The sequence below is a fragment of the Bufo gargarizans genome, chromosome 4, assembly GCF_014858855.1.
Source record: "Bufo gargarizans isolate SCDJY-AF-19 chromosome 4, ASM1485885v1, whole genome shotgun sequence".
NCBI classification, from domain to species: Eukaryota; Metazoa; Chordata; class Amphibia; order Anura; family Bufonidae; genus Bufo; species Bufo gargarizans.
Window position 1 is genome coordinate 472137117 of NC_058083.1, and position 19601 is coordinate 472156717.

The 19601-nt window shown below is 44.9% G+C and overlaps 1 protein-coding gene across 1 annotated transcript; it reads right to left on the reverse strand.

Moving 5' to 3' along the window:
• Positions 1–3: 3 nt before the first annotated feature.
• Positions 4–19138, reverse strand: LOC122933721. Its single transcript, XM_044288693.1, has 5 exons — positions 18891–19138; positions 15925–16055; positions 12341–12480; positions 10318–10540; positions 4–378 (listed from the first exon to the last, which is right to left on the reverse strand). The coding sequence occupies exons 1-5, from the start codon at positions 18998–19000 to the stop codon at positions 239–241; spliced, it is 744 nt and encodes a 247-aa protein (XP_044144628.1). The 5' UTR covers positions 19001–19138; the 3' UTR covers positions 4–238.
• Positions 19139–19601: the final 463 nt, after the last annotated feature.

A 19601-nucleotide genomic window follows, 5' to 3' on the forward strand; every position in this document is an offset into this window, starting at 1 on the left:
GATACATTTCATTGAATAACTCGCTGGCGTTATTACATATTTAATTACATGCAGTTATAAAAGTATTCAGATCCAGGTTCTGGTTTGAAAAATGTAGAATATGTTTTGTGACACAAACCCTGAACATACAGCTCCTTGAGCTCTTTGAATCGGCCTTGTATGGAATTTACATTCTAACACATCATAAAGGCAAAAAAATAAATAAAATGTATTTCATAAAATATAATTGTTCATTATCTCATATCCAGCATTTAAAACGGAAGAAATCTTGCAGCTCTCCGTCATCCTCTGACTTATTGTGAATGCCGGCGTAGACCATCTTGAGGATGGATGTTTTGAACTTTGCCTCTAGAATGGTTATATACTTCTCCAGAGAACCTGTAAGGACATTAAGGATTTTAGAAGGGTTATTCCCATAATGTATATTTACCTCCACCTCTTGGGGAGTACAGGGATTCTATGTCCAGTGTTCAATTCCACGTTCTCCATAGAATTCCTACTAGCATGTGGCCCTCTCCACATGAGTCTAAGGCTGAGTTCACACGGGTGAGTATTCCACGCGGGTGCAATGTGGGAGGTAAATGCATTGCACCCGCACTGAATCTGGACCCATTCATTTCTATGGGGCTGTGCACATGAGCAGTGATTTTCACGCATCACTTGTGCGTTGCGTGAAAATCGCAGCATGCTCTATATTGTGCGTTTATCACGCAACGCAGGCCCCATAGAAGTGAATGGGGCTGCGTGAAAATCGCAAGCAAGTGCGGATGCGGTGCGATTTTTCACGCACGGTTGCTAGGAGACTATCGGGATGGAGACCCGATCATTATTATTTTTCCTTATAACATGGTCATAAGGGAAAATAATAGCATTCTGAATACAGAATGCATAGTACAATAGCGCTGGAGGGGTTAAAAAAATAAATTAAAAATGATCTAACTCGCCTTAATCCACTTGCTCGCGCAGCCAGCATCTCTTCTGTCTTCTTTTTTTGCTGTGTGCAGGAAAAGGACCTGTGGTGACGTCACTCCGGTCATCACATGGTCCGTCACATGATCTTTTACCATGGTGATGGATCATGTAATGACCGGAGTGACGTCACCACAGGTCCTTTTCCTGCACACAGCAAAAAAAAAAGACAGAGATGCCGGCTGCGTGAGCAAGTGGATTAAGGTGAGTTTAATTTTTCTTAATTTTTTTTTTACCCCCTCCAGCGCTATTTTACTATCCATTCTGTATTCAGAATGTATTATTTTCCCTTATAACATGGTTATAAGGGAAAATAATAGCAATCTACAGAACACCGATCCCAAGCCCGAACTTCTGTGAAGAAATTCGGGTTTGGGTACCAAACATGACTATTTTTCTCACACGAGTGCAAAACGCATTACAATGTTTTGCACTCGCGCGGAAAAATCGCGCATGTTCCCTCAACGCCCGTGTGAACTCAGCCTAAGATGTAATACATATCCAGTAATGGGCGGGGATGGTTGCATGTCCCAGCATCTAAGGCTACTTTCACACCAGCGGTTTTCCTGGATCTATCATGGATCAGCAAACACGCTTCCGTCATAATAATACAACTGTCTGCATCTGTTATGAACAGATCCAGTTGCATTATCTGTAAAATAGCCAAGATGGATCTGGCTCTAAACCCATTGTAAGTCAATGTGGGACGGATCTGTCTTCTTTTGTGTCAGAGAAAACTGATCCGCCACAGACTTACATTGTGTGTCATGACAGTTCCGTCTTGGTTCCGCACCACATCGCGGAAGAAAAATGCTGCTTGCAGCGTTATTCTGTCCACGATGGGGGACACAACGTAACGCAACGCATTCTGGTGCACTCCGTTTCGTTCAGTTGAGTTTTGTCCCCATTGACAATGAATGGATACAAAACAGAAGCGTTTTCCCCCGGTATTGAGATCCTATGACGGATCTCAATAGTAGAAAGGGAAAGCGCAGATGTGAAAGTAGCTTAATCTTGGTCATACATGTCTACTGAAAAGGATGACCTCCATACTAATGACCATGCTCTATTCCTGAGCATTTACTTAGGCACCAGTAGACTCCTAAAGAAATCTCTGCTGAATAATTCATCAGCTTCTAGGCCTCCTATAACCATACGTTGTCTCTCTTTATCTGTAAAGAATAAATCAGGGCAACTGGACGTACTGTAGATTTCCTGAAAACGTTTCACTCGTTCTTCCAACGAGCTTTCTCAATTCTGAGTGACTGTACAAAAATTCTCTGGGAATAAATATGTAACTGAATCCACATCTGGTAATTATACCCAGCATGGGGTCAAAGGTGTTGATTCCATTATCCTAATTGGAGTCAGTAGGTGATAATGACCTCCCAGAAAAAAGTGTCAAGACAGCATTGTATGTGGCAGACAATAGATGTCTAACCGCCCCCCCCCCCCCCCGCGCCTCTATTTAAGCTTCGCTTCTCCATTTTTGCGTAGATGGCCTCCTTCACACCTCGTTTGCACCAATCGGGGGGGGGGGGGGGGTTAGACATCTATTGTCTGCCACATACAATGCTGTCTTGACACCTTTTTCTGGGAGGTCCTTATCACCTACTGACTCCACTTAGGATAATAGAATCAACACCTCTGACCCCATGCTGGGTATAATTACCAGATGTTGATTCAGTTACATATTTATTCCCAGAGAATTCTTGTACAGTCACTCAGAATTGAGAAAGCTCGTTGGAAGAACGAGTGAAACATTTTTAAGAAATCTACAGTATGTCCAGTTGCCTTGATTTATTCTTTACAGATATACCATGACCTAGATAAATGAGAACCTTCACAGACGTTGTCTCTCTTTGCTCTTCTGGCCCTTGCCCCACTCCCCATATTTCCGCAGCTGCTTACAATAGCCTTTATTCTATATAAACCATATGCATAAGTGACAATTTCCGGATTTTAAGTTTTTGGTCAAAAGACAATAACTGATTTATTAACATAATCGCCATTTCATGGAGTTTCTTCACAAACACAATGCAAAAATGTGCTTGATGGCTGCAACAAAGGTACAGAACTAATTCTAATCTTATTAGAGATGTTCCCTATGACTGCTAATTATGCTTAATTTGTAACAAAATATTAACATATGAAATGACAGGATATGAAACATGACCATTACGGCACTTCATCATAGGTTGTCCTGAAAGACTCCTCATTAATTGTAAAATTAGATGTCCCCACAGGAGGATTAGTAACATCTTTTCCAAGAAAATTAACTTTATTTATGATACTAAGGTGATTCCAGTGCCACGGCTCCCATCCCATGACTTTCTGTATACACTTCCTTGGCCATGTCAGTCATGGACTGCTGAGGCTATCGATTGGCCATCAGTGGTCACTGAGGTGTACACAGGACGTCATTACTTCCAATCTGGCTTGGACTGGAGTTTTGGCACTGGAAGGCAGGACTGTCATAAGGTGAGTTTTTTTCGGTTTTAAAACCTGTACAGGATCGTTTCTCATTTTTGTGAGTCTTGGGCAACCACTTTTTTTGGTGTGAGGTACACTGCATCCGTGACAGGGAAATGTATATAGTTAATGCATCTGTTTAGATTGGTGGGTGACATATTCCCATATTTGGTGTGAGGTACACCTGCATTGCATATGAGACAGGAAAATTAATATAGTTAATCCGTCTGTTAGTTCGGTGGGTGACCTCAACGAATGAAGAGTGCATCAAATAAGGGACGTGGTGCTGCTGGAGCTCCTGTGGCAGGAGAGGACGTGGTCGATCTGTGCCAACTACACACCTAAATGAAACACCTTTCTCAGATGCATGTAGGTGACAGAACGTTCAGCGTTATTTTGTAGGCCTGAATACCGGTGTACGAATGGTGAGGCCAGAACAAGTAGAGGCGGTAGTAGTTTGGGTGGCTGACAGTGCATCCAGTTCCTTCAGATTGTCTTCTACCCGGTCCTCTGCTGAAATTGCAGAGTTGGCACCTGCAGCCCATGGGCATGTCCTTCACCTCACCCCCTTCTAAGCAGTCTAAGCCCCAAGTCATGCAGCAGTCTCCTATGCTTTTTGGTGACTCTGCTGGCGAGGTTTCCGTGGGCCATCCACCTAGCCCTGCCCCAGAAGTGGAAGAGATTGAGTGCACCGATTCCCAACTCAGGATGTGGAAATGGGAGGACCACCGCAGCACGTCTCTGATGATGACGAAACACAGGTGCCAACTGCTGCGGCTTTCTGCAGATCAACAAGGAGGGCAGGGGTGAAGAGTGGATGAAAGCTGATGTGGAGGATGATGAGGTCCTAGACCCCACGTGGAATCAAGAGCATGCGAGTGACGTGTACAGTTTGGAGGAAGAGGTGGTAGTCACACAGCACCAGCCACACAGCAAAAGAGGGAGCAGGGTGCAAAAGCAGAGTAGCTGTCTCCTAGCCAGTATGCCTGCTACTGCCCACCGCACCCAGGGACTGAGCACACCAAAGCCAGCTCCAAGGAGTTCCCTGGCGTGGTAGTTCTTCAGACAATGTGCTGATGACAAGACGCAAGTGGTTCGGACGCTGTGCAATCGGAGCCTGAAGCGAGGCATAAATGCTCTAAACCTGAGCACCACCTGCATGACCAGGCATCTAAGTGCAAAGCATGACCTGCAATGGAGTAGACACCTCAAAAACCACAAAAGATCTCAGGCTCCTACTGCTTCCTCTTCTGCTGCAGTATCAGCCTCTTCCTCCCCCTCTGGAGTGACAGTGGCACCTGCCACCTCGCAAACAGAGTATGTGGCAGCAAAACCACCACCACCTTCACCAAGCATCTCCACACTGTCCCATGGAAGCATTCAGCTGTCCATCCCCCAAACACTGAAGAGAAAGAGAAAGTACCCCCCCTACCCACCAGCGATCCCTGGCCCTGAATGCCAGTATTTCAAAATTCCTGGCCTTTGAAATGCTGTCATTCCATCTGGTTGAGACGGAGACTTTTCAAAACCTTTATGGCGGTGGCTGTCCCACAGTATGTGGTTCCCATCCGCCACTACTTTTCTAGGCAAGCCATCCCTGTTCTACACAACCAAGTGGCGGACAATATCAGGTGTGCACTGCGCAACGCCATCTGTGGCAAGGTCCACATAACCACCAATATGTGGACCAGTAAGCACGGGCAGGGACTTTATATCTCCCTAACTGCACACTGGGTAAATGCAGTGGCAGCTGGGCCTGAGGCGGATAGCAGTTTGGCGCATGTCCTTCCTCCACTGAGGATTGCAGGACGTTTCCCGTTACCTCCTACTCTGCTTACTCCTCTGTGGACGGGCATGGAACAACAGCCCGATGAGTGGTTGGTGCCTCTGAGCCTCAAGCTCAGCCTGGTGGTGTGCGATAATGGGCGAAATCTCGTAGCAGCTCTGGGCCTAGCCGGTTTGTTGCACATCCATTGCCTGGCGCATGTGGTAAATTTGGTGGTGCAGAGGTTCCTGAAAAATTACCCCGATATGTCAGAGCTGCCGCATAAAGTGCGGGCTGTCTGTGCACGCTTTCGGCGTTCTCACCCTGCTGCTGATCGCCTGTCAGCGCTGCAGCGTAACTTTTTGGCCTTCCTGCTCACCGCCTCATATGCGACGTGCCCACAATGTGGAACTCCACCTTGCAAATGCTGGAGAGACTGTGCGAGCAGCAGCAGGCGATAGTGGAGTTTTAGCTGCAGCACGCACGGGTGAGTCGCTTTGCGGAACAGCACCACTTTACCTCCGAGTGGGCCTCCATGCGGGACATGTGTGCAGTGTTGCGCTGTTTCGAGTACTCCACCAACATGGCCAGTGCCGATGACGCTGTCCTCGGCGTTACTATCCCACTTCTATGTCTCCTTGAAAAACGCTTTGGACGATGATGGAAGAAGATGTGGCCCAGGAGGAGGGATCATTTCCACGGTTATCAGGCCAGTCATTCACAAGTGGCTCGGAGGGTGGGTTATTGCACCAACAGAGGCCAGGTACACAACTGTCCAGACAGGGCACAGTTCTGGAGGATAAGGAGGAGGAAGAACAGTGTTCACAGCAGGGTGGCATCCAAAGCAGCTCATCGGCATCACTGGAGCGTGGCTGGGGGGATACAGAGGACACAGACGATACACCTCCCACAGAGGACAGCTTTTCGTTGCCTCTGGGTAGCCTAGCACACATGAGCGATTACATGCTGCAGTGCCTGCACAATGACCGCCGAGTTGCCCACATTCTAACCAGTGATGATTACTGGGTGGCCACCCTACTGGATCTCTGCTACAAGGACAACGTGCTGTCCTTAATTCCGTCACTGGAGCGTGAAGATGTGCGAGTACAAGCGCAAGATGGTAGAAGCGCTGCTGATGGCATTCCCATCTGACAGCGGGGGGCACAGTGGAAGCAGAGCAGGAGGAAGTCGCCAACACAGCTTGGGCACCGCCAGCACCTGAGAAGGCAGGGTTAGCATGGCCGAAATGTGGAAAAGCTTTATCAGCACGCCACAACAACCAGCCCCACCAGCTGATACGGAACGTCTTAGCAGGAGGCAGCATTTCAGCAGCATGGTGGAACAGTACATGTGCACACACCTACACGTACTGAGTGATGGATCTGCCCCATCCAACTTCTGGGTCTCCAAATTGGGCACATGGCCTGAGCTTGCCCTTTACACCTTGGAGGTGCTGGCCTGCCCTGCAGCCAGTGTATTATCTGAATGTGTGTTTAGCATGGCAGGGGGGGGTCATCACAGACAAGCGCAGTTGCCTGTTCACAGCCAACGTGGACAAGCTCACGTTCATTAAAATGAACCAGGCATGGATCCCACAGGACTTGTCCGTACCTTGTGCTGAATAGACAAGTATACTGGCCGCACCCAGCCATCCAATAACACATGACTGAACCCCTCAGGTGAACACTGTAAAAAAAAAAAAAAAAAATCCCAAAAAACTTTTTGGGTCACCTCACATCACAAAAAGTGTAATACCAAATGATAAAAAAAAGTCACATGCACCCTAAAATAGTACCATTCAAACTTCATCTCATACCGAAAAAAAATGAGTCCCTAACTAAGACAATCGCCCCCCCCCAAAAAAAAAACTATGGCTGTCAGAATATGGAGACACTAAAACATGATTTTTTTGTTTGTTTCAAAAATAGTTATTGTGTAGAACTTAAATAAACAAAAAAGTAGACATATAAGATATCGCCACGTCCGTAACAACCTGCTCTATGAAAATACTACATGTCCTAACCTCTCAGGTGAACACCTCTGTATCCCCCCAAACAAACAACCAAAAAAAGTAGTCAGATTTGGTATTTTAGCGTCCATAACAACCTGCTCTATAAAAATACCACATGATATAACCTGTCAGATGAACATTGTAAATAAAAAAACGGTGCCAAAACAGCAATTTTTGTTACCTTGCCTCACAAAAAGTGTAATATAGAGCAAGCAAAAATCCTATATACCCTAAAATAGTACCAACAATACTGCCACCATATCCCGTAGTTTCCAAAATGGGGTCTTTTTTTTGAGTTTCGACTCTAGGGGTGCATCAGGGGGTCTTCAAATGTGACATGGAAACTTAAAATTATCCCAGTGAAATCTGCTTTCCAAATGGCATTCCTTTACTTCTGCGCCCTGCCGTGTGCCCGTACAGCAGTTTACAACCACCTATGGAGTGTTTCTGTAAACTACAGAATCAGGGTAATAAATATTGAGTTTCGTTTGGCTGTTAACCCTTGCTTGGTTATTAGAAAAAATTGATTAAAATGGAAAATCTGCCCAAAAAGTGAAATTCTGAACTTTAATCTCCATTTTCCTTTAAAGGGGTTTTCTCATCTCAGACAATGGGGGCATATCGCTAGGATATGCCCCCCATTGTCTTATAGGTGTGGGTCCCACCGCTGGGACCCGCACCTATATCGAGAATGGAGCCCCGAAAGTTAAGAAGAGAGCACTGCGCAGCCGTCCTCCATTTATTTCTATAGGGACGCTGAAAATAGCCGAGCGCTGGCTCAGCTATTGCCGTCTGCCCCATAGAAATGAATAGGAGCATGGGCCGCACATGCGCGACATGCTCCTATTCACTTCTATGGGAGAGGCGGGGATTAGCGCTTGGTGGTGGACGGACCCCGGGAAATCCTATCAGACAATGGGGGCATATCCTAGCGATATGCCCTCATTGTCTAAGATGGGAATACCCCTTTAATTCTTGTGGAACACCTAAAGGGTTAACCAAGTTTGTAAAATCAGTTTTGAATACCTTGAGGGGTGTAGTTTCTAAAATGGGGCCATTTATGGGTGGTTTCTATTATGCAAGCCTCACAAAGGTGATTCAGACCAGAACTGGTTCTTTAAAAAGTGGGATTTGGAAATTTTCTGAAAAATTTCAAGATTTGCTTCTAAACTTCTAAGCCTTCTAACGTCCCAAAAAAAGAAAATGATTTACAAAATGATCCAAACATGAAGTAGACATATGGGGAATGTAAAGTAATAACTATTTTAGGAGGTATCACTTTCTGTTTAAAGGGCAGAGAAATAGAAATTTAGAAAATGTAGAATTTTTACAAATTTTGGGTAAATTTGGTATTATTTTTATAATCAAAAATGAAATATTTTGACTCAAATTTACCATTAGTATATGTTGTCCAAATCAGTCGGCACTGTGTTATGAATTGGGGTGCTTGGTCCAAAGGTCGGATTCCCCCAATAGACTAAAAGAAAATAGAAGACCGGCACTCCCAAGTTCCTAGTAGTTTAAGTTTTAAGTGACCAATAAAACCTAAACTACTAGCAACTTGGGAGTGCCGGTCTTCTATTTTCTTTTCAAATTTACCACTGTTATGAAGTACAATATGTGACGAGAAAACAATCTCAGAATGGCCTGGATAAGTCAGAGCGTTTTAAAGTTATCACCACATAAAGTGACACTGGTCAGATTTGCAAAAAATGGCCTGGTCCTTAAGGTGAAAAATGGCAGGGTCCTTAAGGGGTTAATGTATACAATTGGAAAAACGTTATGTGAACTCACCCTGAAGAGGAGCTGTCACCTTTCCTGACCTACCTGTTTTTAGTAAATACTTGAAATCCCCATGAAATAACAATCATGGAGCTTCTTTTCTTATCTCTCTTGATTTGTGCTGTTACCCTGTTATTCCTCCCAAAATTGATACCTGGATGTTACCAGTTTGAGGTTCTTGACACTGTCCAATCAGCGCTAACAGTTTAAAGTTTAACAGTAATAAGTACCAGATTTAAAACCCATATAAATGGCCGTTAATACAAGGTAAACATCACATCTTTAGTATTTTTTTTTCTGTATATCGTTTTATGTGGTCAATAGAGACGAGCAAAGTTTGGAAAAATGTTATTTGGCCGATTCGGCGAGAAATTTTATTTGTTCTAAATGAATTAGTCACAAATTGCTATAAATCAGGTATACCCAGGACGCTCTACCTAATCATATTCTTCCCACTTGGTGGTCCAGTCTCAGTGTGAAAGCTTGAACGGTAACCCTTTCCTGACCGCTGACAGTAAATTTACGTCGGCAGCTGGGCATTTAAAAATGGCGCCCTGTGGCGCGTGCAGAGGCTGCTATGTCCACCGGGTGTCTGCTGTTTTAAAGAGCAGACATTCAGCACTACCGCTCATCTGGTTGTGCTCTGGCTCTCCCCAGCGGGGATCGGGGGGGCCCCTGTCGTCCATGGTGCCAGAGATGGTACACAGGATTGAGACGGGAAAACCTACCTCAAAGCAATAAAATTGAGGGGCCATAATCTCTTGTGGATCCCTCCATAAGGTCCGGGATCCCTCCCTACTATGAACCTACTGGTATGTTGCTGTTAAAGTTATTAAGTCCAGATGCGGAACATGGTGAATGACTCATTCAAACATGGCCGCTGGATTATCGCAGCAACATTGTCTCTCTCTATGCTTAGCTCACAGGACAATGGCGGAGACCGCGCTGGATGAGGCTTTTATAGGGCTGTGACATCACAGGGGATGGTTATCTGCGGATTGGCTGGCTGCACGGCACTATGGGTGATCCCTCGTTCCCGGACTTTTTAATTTCACCTTGTAACACTTTGCTGCCGCCATTTTAGGAAAACCTGATTCTTTACCAGGAAGCGCAAGGGAATTCGGCTTTGTTCTTAAACTTCGGACCACATTTCTCTTCAAATGCTTTGCTTTGCTCAACACTAGTGGTGAACATTATATTAGAAGGTGGCTCTTCACCTACAAAGGTTTGAGGACCACTTGTCTATAGAGTACAGTGCAAGACTAGTAATAACGTGGTCAATCCCACGTAGCAGGTTTTCAGCAGTTCTGTTACTTACCAATTCCCAAAACTTTCCCATAAGAAATCATGTTGACAGGCAGACGAGGGTCATCGTACTTTTCACTTTTCATGAGCAGGCGTATAATTTCCCCAGGGATGAAGGCATCATCAAACGACTGTTGTTGGGATGGTTTTTGAGGGTACTGGGAATAGACATCTACTGCACCAGATGGGTCAGTCCTTACCAGAAGCTCGGCCAGCTCGGTGTAAGCATCAGGAACCTAAAAAGTATTAATCCATACCAACAGATTAATAAACATTCAGCTACTGGATTTGGTCAACTTTTTTGATTCCCACTAGGTAGCTCTGTATAAATATGGTGGACGCAGAAGACCTCTGTTGTTTATCTATGAGAAAATGTTACAAATGTTAGTGATTCCTTCCTACCTGAGTGTTGCCTTGGTCACATTGCTGGAGCATTCACATTGTAATATCATCTAAATTAAAGGGAACCTGTTGCCATGAAAATGCTAAATAATCTGCAGGCCCCATGGTATAGAGCAGGAGAAGCTGAGCAGATTGACAGCGTTTTATGGGAAAATATTCAGTATAACTTGTATTTCATTCATATAAATTCCTGCTCATTCTGGGCCTTGAAGTCCAGGAGGCGGTCCTATCAGTGATTGACAGCCTGCCCTCTATGACTGTGTATACAGAGAGAGCTGTCAATCACTGATAGGACCGCCTCCTGGACTTCAATGAATGAAATATACGTTTTACTGAATATTTTCCCATAAAACTGTGTATCGATCTGCTCAGCTCCTTCTGCTCTATTGCTTGCTGCCTGCATTTTCATGGTGATAGGTTCCCTCTAAAATTTGGCCCCAATTGCCTATCTTCTGCGCAACAATACATGGATCTAAATTTAAAGGGAATGTTGCACTATTATCTAAGCTACTACATGAGTAGCACTGCAGATAAGAAGTCCAGATTGAATTTTTTATTTTGCTACTGTCCCCTATTTCCCCTTTCTTAGAGTTTAAAGCTGCACTCAAATACATTGTCAGGATTGCTGTGCATGCGCACTGGAGTCCTCTGCATTATGTTAGCATGGCACAGCAGTCCTGACTGTGTATTTCCTGGTGACAGTATGGGGGCACTAGGAAAAGAAAAAAATGTTGATCTGGACTCATTATGTGTATTACTGCAGGTAAGAATCCAGAATTGTGGTGTCAGATTCCCTTTAAGATTCTTCCCCAAGTGACTTTTTCAGGTGACACAATATGGTAGCTGACAGATGCCGACAGAGTCAGATTCACACATGGTTTTAGTGACCAGGGTATGCAAAGCAAGACAATGTTTTTAGGACTCATTCAGACGACCGTATGTGTTCAGCAAATTGCAGATGCGCAAAACAAGAATACCGGCTGTGTGCATTCCGCATTTTGCGCAACGTACACGGCCAGCCCTATGATAGAAATGCCTATTCTTGTCCGCAAGTACAGAGTGTGCTGACCGCATCTTTTGTGGCCCCACTGAAATGAATGGGTACGCATCCGTTGCGCAAAATTACGGAACGAATGTGGACACAAAAATATGGTCGTCTGAATGAGCCCTTAAAGGGGTTCTCCGCTTTTTTTTTTTATATTGATGGCCTGTCCTCATAATAGGTCATCAATATCAGATCGGCGGGGGTCCGACTCCTGGCACCCTCAACGATCAGCTGTTTGAAGAGACGGCACCACTCATACGAGCGGAGCCTTCTCTTCATTGTTTACCTGCTCGCCGTCGACATCACATCGGTGTAATTACAGCTCAGCCATTCTATTCAATGGGACAGCTCCTTCCTATTCAAGGGTATGCTACAGAGTCATCCCATAGAAGTGAATGGGACGGTGTAATTGTAATTACCCCCTGTGATGGCGAGCGCTGCCGTCTCTGCAGACAGCTGATTGGCGGGGGTGCCGAGAGTCATCCCTCCGCCGATCTTAGGAGGATAGGTGTAAAAAAAATGGACATCCCCTTTAATGGTTATTCAGAACACAATGGAGCCAATATTGTATATACTGTATCTTCATTACCTCTGGAGCCATTTTAATGACTTCACGAAATAAATCTGCAGCATCCGGTAGAGTTTCATTGGTACGTGAGAGAGCGCGAGCTAACCCCAAGCGGTGCAGGAAGGAGCTGCTGTTAACCAATACAGGACCATAGGCTTGTTCTACATGGGACATGATAGAAAATAGAGATAAACACAAATGCACCCTGCCCATGGGGACAGAACTGCACTGAAGGGAACGGAGTGCATTCTGTTCTGTTTCATTGCGTTCCCATGACGCTGCAAGCAGCCTATATGAGTGAATCCTGGGATGCGGATCCGTCATGACTCACAATGTAAGTCAGTGGTGCTGGATCCGTTTTCTCTGACACAACAGAAAACAAATCCGCCCCCCATTGACTTACAATGGTTTTAGAGACTGATCAGTCATTGCTATTTTATAGAGAATACAACCGGATCCGTTCATAACGGATGCAGACGGTTGTATTATTATGACGGAAGCGTTTTTGCTGATCCATGATGGATCCAGCAAAAATGCAGATGTGAAAGTAGCCTTAGAGTACTTACACACCATCGTTTTTACTGGATCCGGCAGGGTTCAGCAAAAACGCTTCCGTTACTGATATAACAACCATCTGCATCTGTTATGAACGGATCCGGTTGTATTATCTTTAACATACCCAAGATAGATCAGTCATGACCCTTAATGCAAGTCAGTGGGGACGGATCCGTCTTGCTCCGCATCCCAGGACGGAAAGCAAACTACAACATGTTGCAGTTTGCTCTCCGGTATGGGAACGCAACTGAACGGAATGCATTTTGGAGCATTCCATTCAGTTCAGTTGTGTCCCCATTGACAATGAATTGGGCCAAAACTGAATCGTTTTTTTGTTTCCCGGTATTGAGCCCCTATGATGGAACTCAATACCAGAAAACTAAAACGCAAGTGTGAAAGTAGCCTTAGAAATAAATCACGGAAAAAAGATACAAAACATCCTGCACGATATGATAGTAAATATGCGGATGTGCATGGCTACATTTATAAAGTCACAGAAAATAATGCACTAAAACAATAGATGCAAACATAACATATGGACCTACTGCATAGGTAGGTATAGAGTAGCAACTGCCTGAACCGGAGACCACCTTGGCACTGGTAGGTGGGCACAGAGGTGTTTTGATCAAAGTATATTGGCTGAGAGTCTGAGATTTTATCATTAGGGCGAGGGCTTAGTCCGTATGTTATGTTTGCATCTATTGTTTTAGTGCATTATTTTCTGTGACTTTAGCCTTAGAAATACCCCAAAAATCATTTTCAGAATATACTGAATTGCTAACCCTACAGCACATACAGAATCCGTACACTGCAGTGGAGCGCAGGGAGGAGAAGCGGGAGCAGCGATGTGCTGTGCAGAGCTCCTGCCTGTCCTCACTGGGTATCCTGCACTGATGTTCTATGGCAGAGCTTTTAGCGGAGGGCATGGCCGGGAACAGCGAGGTGTGCTACTGCCAGGACAGCGCTGACTGCAGTGCATATTGTACAGGTCAGAATCTGTACACCGTATACATGGCTGCGGGGTAAAGATTCTGTATGTGCTGCACGGCATAGCGCCTCGGGAGGCCCGAACTTCAGGGGCCTCTTTTGGTGTTAAAAGTAGAATAGTGAAGTATAAAAAATATAAAATCATTATATTGTGAAAATGATTTTTACAGTAGTTCTAATTTAAAAAAATTTACTTGAAAGTTTAGGTACTCTTTAACCCCTTCCAGACCACCTAATGTAAATGTACATGTAAAGATGGTGCCCATTAGCGAGAAAAGTGTGCGCCAACATAGCCGCTGGGTGCCTGCTGTTTTAAACAGCAGACACCGGGGGCTAGTGTATGCGATCGATGATAACGTTCATTGCACACATTTAACCCCTCAGATACCATGGTCAAATGTGACCATCAAAAACTGCGCACTGGCTCCGCCCGGATGGCCTCCTGAATGATCCAAAGCTGGCGTACATAAGTTCTTACGGAGAGCCGGTGGGGTATCGTTGTAACCATATGAACCCCGAGAATGAAAGTAAAAGGTCAGTTTTACTGCATAGAAAATGCTGTTAAAACAGAATCCATAAAAACTGGGGCGGAACAGTTTTTTTGTTTTATAATTCCACCCCATTTGGAAATTTTTTCCTTGCTTCCTAATACATTGTATGCAACCGTAAATGGTGCAACTAGAAAATACAACTTGTCCAGCAAACAATAAGCTTGTAAATTGCTATGTGAATGGAAAAATTAAAAAAGTTATGGCTCTGGGAAGGCAGGGAGTAAAAAAATGAAAATCACCCAGTCCTGAAGGGGTTAAACCTAAGGCTTCATTCACACAGTCAGTGTTTGGTCAGTGATTTCCATCAGTGATTGTGAGCCAAAACCAGGAGTGGATCCTACACAGACATAAGGTAGAAGGGAAAGATCTGCACCTGTTCTGCGTTTTGGACCCATACTTGGTTTTGGCTCAAAATCACTGATGAAAATCACTGACCAGACACTGTGCGAATAAGGCCCTACACTTTTGTCTAGAAATGCTACTCCAGTTTTTCTATGCCACCACCTACTGGAATGAATTTGGAATTTTTTTTTAGACTTATTTAAAAAAAAAAGCCTCCAGGTATGCGCTGCAGGTCAGATCCGCTACGATCCCAGCATTGCTTGTTCCTGATCTGTATACACAGCACTCATTGAGCACCATGTATACAGCGATGGGGAAGGCAGGAACGGTGAAAAATGTCTGCCTTTTCAATGCCCAGCTGTCCCTGACAAAGGACTCCCCTCCCCTGCAGCAACCAACCTGTGGCCGTCAGACCATCCTGGGAGTTAAGGCTCTTTCATACGAGCGGATGCCGTGCGTGAAATCTGCTGCGTTAAAGAGAGCCAAGCCCCGTTCCAGCAGAGACACGGAGCAGTAACATGACTGATAATGCTCTTTGCCTCTCTGTGATCTTTTTACTACAAAATCACGGTGACAACTTTATCTCACTGTGATTTTGTAGTAAAAAGATCACAGAGCACGGAGCATTATCAGTCATGTTACTGCTCCGTGTCTCTGCTGTCCGGAATCCCACCCAACTTAGGGCTTGTTCACACGAACGTAAGGGCTCCGTGCCCATGCTGTGGACAGCAAATTGTGATCCGAAATGTACGGGCACTGACCATGGACCCATCCACCTGAATGGAGTCCTCGATCTGTCCGTTCTCCAAAAAGATACAGCAAGTTCTATCTTTTTGCGGTGCGTAGGCAAAGAACAAAACCCCATGGAAGCGCTCCGTAGTGCTTCCGTGGGGTTCTGTTCCATGCTTCGGTTCCGCACCGCATCTCCGGATTTGCGGACCCATTCAAGTGAATCGGTCCGCATCTGTGATGCGGAATGCACACGGCCAGTGCCCCGCAATACGGCAACAGAGGGGCAACGGCCATGTGACTGAGCCCTTACCTTTATGACTGGTCTGATTGACAAAAAAGGGAGAAAATGCTGTAATTATTTGGGTACATGCTATCAAACATTTTTATACAAGTATAAGGTACAGAATATAAAGAAACCTGCTGTAAAAGATCACTTGCCTTCAGTAGCTGAGCTTTCATGGGAAGGAGCTGACGGGTCTGCAGGTTTTACTGATCCACAGCCATTCCCCGCCCGAGGCCTGGATGCGGTTACCGAGAGGGTCTTAGACAATGCAGCTCCACCTCGCCCTCTAGTGGAATTAAAAATAACTGCATGACTCAAAAAAGTCCAGTTTTTTGTTCTTCATATAACACACAATAATAGTATTGTAATAATTTAGTGAAAATAGTGGCTTAACTAACAGAACTGACAGGCAGTGTCATTCTATACATTATAGAGCGTGAGATATAGTATACATTCATACCTACTGCAGCATTATATACTGATTGAAATGTTTTGCTTTAGCTGTAATATACAGGTCCTTCTCAAAAAATTAGCATATTGTGATAAAGTTCATTATTTTCTGTAATGTACTGATAAACATTAGACTTTCATATATTTTAGATTCATTACACACCAACTGAAGTAGTTCAAGCCTTTTATTGTTTTAATATTGATGATTTTGGCATACAGCTCATGAAAACCCAAATTTCCTATCTCAAAAAATTAGCATATTTCATCCGACCAATAAAAGAAAAGTGTTTTTAATACAAAAAAAGTCAACCTTCAAATAATTATGTTCAGTTATGCACTCAATACTTGGTCGGGAATCCTTTTGCAGAAATGACTGCTTCAATGCGGCGTGGCATGGAGGCAATCAGCCTGTGGCACTGCTGAGGTGTTATGGAGGCCCAGGATGCTTCGATAGCGGCCTTAAGCTCATCCAGAGTGTTGGGTCTTGCGTCTCTCAACTTTCTCTTCCCAATATCCCACAGATTCTCTATGGGGTTCAGGTCAGGAGAGTTGGCAGGCCAATTGAGCCCAGTAATACCATGGTCAGTAAACCATTTACCAGTGGTTTTGGCACTGTGAGCAGGTGCCAGGTCGTGCTGAAAAATGAAATCTTCATCTCCATAAAGCTTTTCATCAGATGGAAGCATGAAGTGCTCCAAAATCTCCTGATAGCTAGCCGCATTGACCCTGCCCTTGATAAAACACAGTGGACCAACACCAGCAGCTGACATGGCACCCCAGACCATCACTGACTGTGGGTACTTGACACTGGACTTCAGGCATTTTGGCATTTCCCTCTCCCCAGTCTTCCTCCAGACTCTGGCACCTTGATTTCCGAATGACATGCAACAGTCCAGTGCTGCTTCTCTGTAGCCCAGGTCAGGCGCTTCTGCCGCTGTTTCTGGTTCAAAAGTGGCTTGACCTGGGGAATACGGCACCTGTAGCCCATTTCCTGCACACGCCTGTACACGGTGGCTCTGGATGTTTCTACTCCAGACTCAGTCCACCGCTTCCGCAGGTCCCCCAACGTCTGGAATCGGTCCTTCTCCACAATCTTCCTCAGGGTCCGGTCACCTCTTCTCGTTGTGCAGCGTTTTCTGCCACACTTTTTCCTTCCCACAGACTTCCCACTGAGGTGCCTTGATACAGCACTCTGGGAACAGCCTATTCGTTCAGAAATTTATTTCTTTGTCTTACCCTCTTGCTTGAGGGTGTCAATGATGCCCTTCTGGACAGCAGTCAGGTCGGCAGTCTTACCGATGATTGCGGTTTTGAGTAATGAACCAGGCTGGGAGTTTTTAAAAGCCTCAGGAATCTTTTGCAGGTGTTTAGAGTTAATTAGTTGATTCAGATGATTAGGTTAATAGCTCGTTTAGAGAACCTTTTCATGATATGCTAATTTTTTTAGATAGGAATTTGGTGTTTTCATGAGCTGTATGCCAAAATCATCAATATTAAAACAATAAAAGGCTTGAACTACTTCAGTTGGTGTGTAATGAATCTAAAATATATGAAAGTCTAATGTTTATCAGTACATTACAGAAAATAATGAACTTTATCACAATATGCTAATTTTTTTAGAAGGACCTGTATTAGGCATTAGTGCGGTATTCCTATCTCATACAATGATGGTTAGAATTAGCTTATACCTCTGGGCCCCCCACTACTCACTGCTACTGGCTAGGTACGTACATACTACTGGGGGCAGTATAGGGGTCATTATTAGAGGAAGTCCAGGTAACATGTAAAAGAAGGACTGGTTTGGTGCTGTGACCTACATCTCACCTCCTAAACCCCCTGCTCCGTATGTTGACTGGAGGGCAGAATGTGGCAGCTATTGATGGCCACCACGGGGGGACAAGCTTCTGGGGAGGTACTTTGTGCTGCATTGTGGTATTTGTTTCTTTGGGATGGTATTCTGTGCTGCACTATGGTATTGCTGACCCTGCCAACTTGTATTGGCCCCATCTACTTGTGTTCCCCTGTCTTCTGTCAATCTGGACCCACCTACAACATTAGGGCCACTTTAGTTTTTTTCCAGGGCCACTTTAAGCTCCCAGTCAGCCCCTGCACTTGATGTGCGGTGGAATTGTAGCACGGCTCCATTCAAGTGGATGGGGCTGTCTGCGGTTCCCTGCACAGGAGGGTGGCCAGGGCACCACTGTGAAGGAAAATAGGCATGAAAACTGTCACCAAAAATTAAAGCTGTACAGAGATTATATATTTATTCACATCAGCATATTATGCTTTTAAAGGGGTTGTCAAGCAGGACAAAATTTAGGCTTAGAGTGATTTAAAAAAGAAAAGAATTGACACTCACCCTCACCGACCCCCCACGGCTCCCGCTCTGATACTTACCAGGTCCCCACTGGTTTTTACTTCCTGGTCCAGTCTTGACACTCAGTAGTGACCCGCCTCAGCCGGTGATTGGCTAAGCAGGCTTTTCTACCACTTCCTGCATGTTGAGACTGGACCAGGAAGTAGGAACTATCGGGAGTGGAGAGGGATTGTGAGGGGGAGTATAGAATCTTTTGTCTTGTTTTTAATTCGCTCTGAGCACTCTACTATAAATGTTGTCCTGCTGGACCACCCCTTGAAGTAGTTATCAGGGAGCACATATCGCACAGCCTACCTTGCAGCCACGGTGGTTGCTGGTTTTGTATTGGTTCCTGCAGGAGTAAGTGTTCTTTGGCTCACTCCAGTTGTACCAGTTTTAGTGCTGGTTGTTCCTGGTTTAACCATTTTACTGTTGACCGGTCCAGACTTAATAGAGCTGATGTGGCTTCCTCCAGGTGGTAGAGTCGTTCCAGATGTAGTGGTACCTCCTCTCTTAGACGGAGGGCATGTTCTGGATGAAGTGCCTGTTACTTTTGGCACTTGAGTGACTCCTTTGCCTTTAGAAATGGGCACAGAAGCTGCGTCTTTACCAGTAGGAGCCTGAGTCGCCTGCTTCTGTCTTTTTGATTCTTGTGACGCCTTCGCCTCCTGCCACCACTTCTGAGCTGTAACAAAATGAAAATGTCCAATCAATGACGGTAGAACCCCGGTGCCAGCTTCCACGACGGTACCTTCTATGAGAATTCAACTCCCAGTTACAGACTTGGGGTTAGGGAGACCAGGTCCCCTTATTTGAACCAGTTCAGGCCCAGGGTATTCTGCATCTTTGGGACTAGATATAGATTAGCCATTTTTAGTACACATTAGCCTAACAACTATTTGTTTGCAGTGGGGCAACCTACGTGGTTTTTGAGTCGTTTTTTTCATGGCCCATGCAGGTTTCTGTTTTTGGCATGTTATAAACCTAATTCGTTTTTTAGGTTTCTAAAATATTATAAAATTAGCA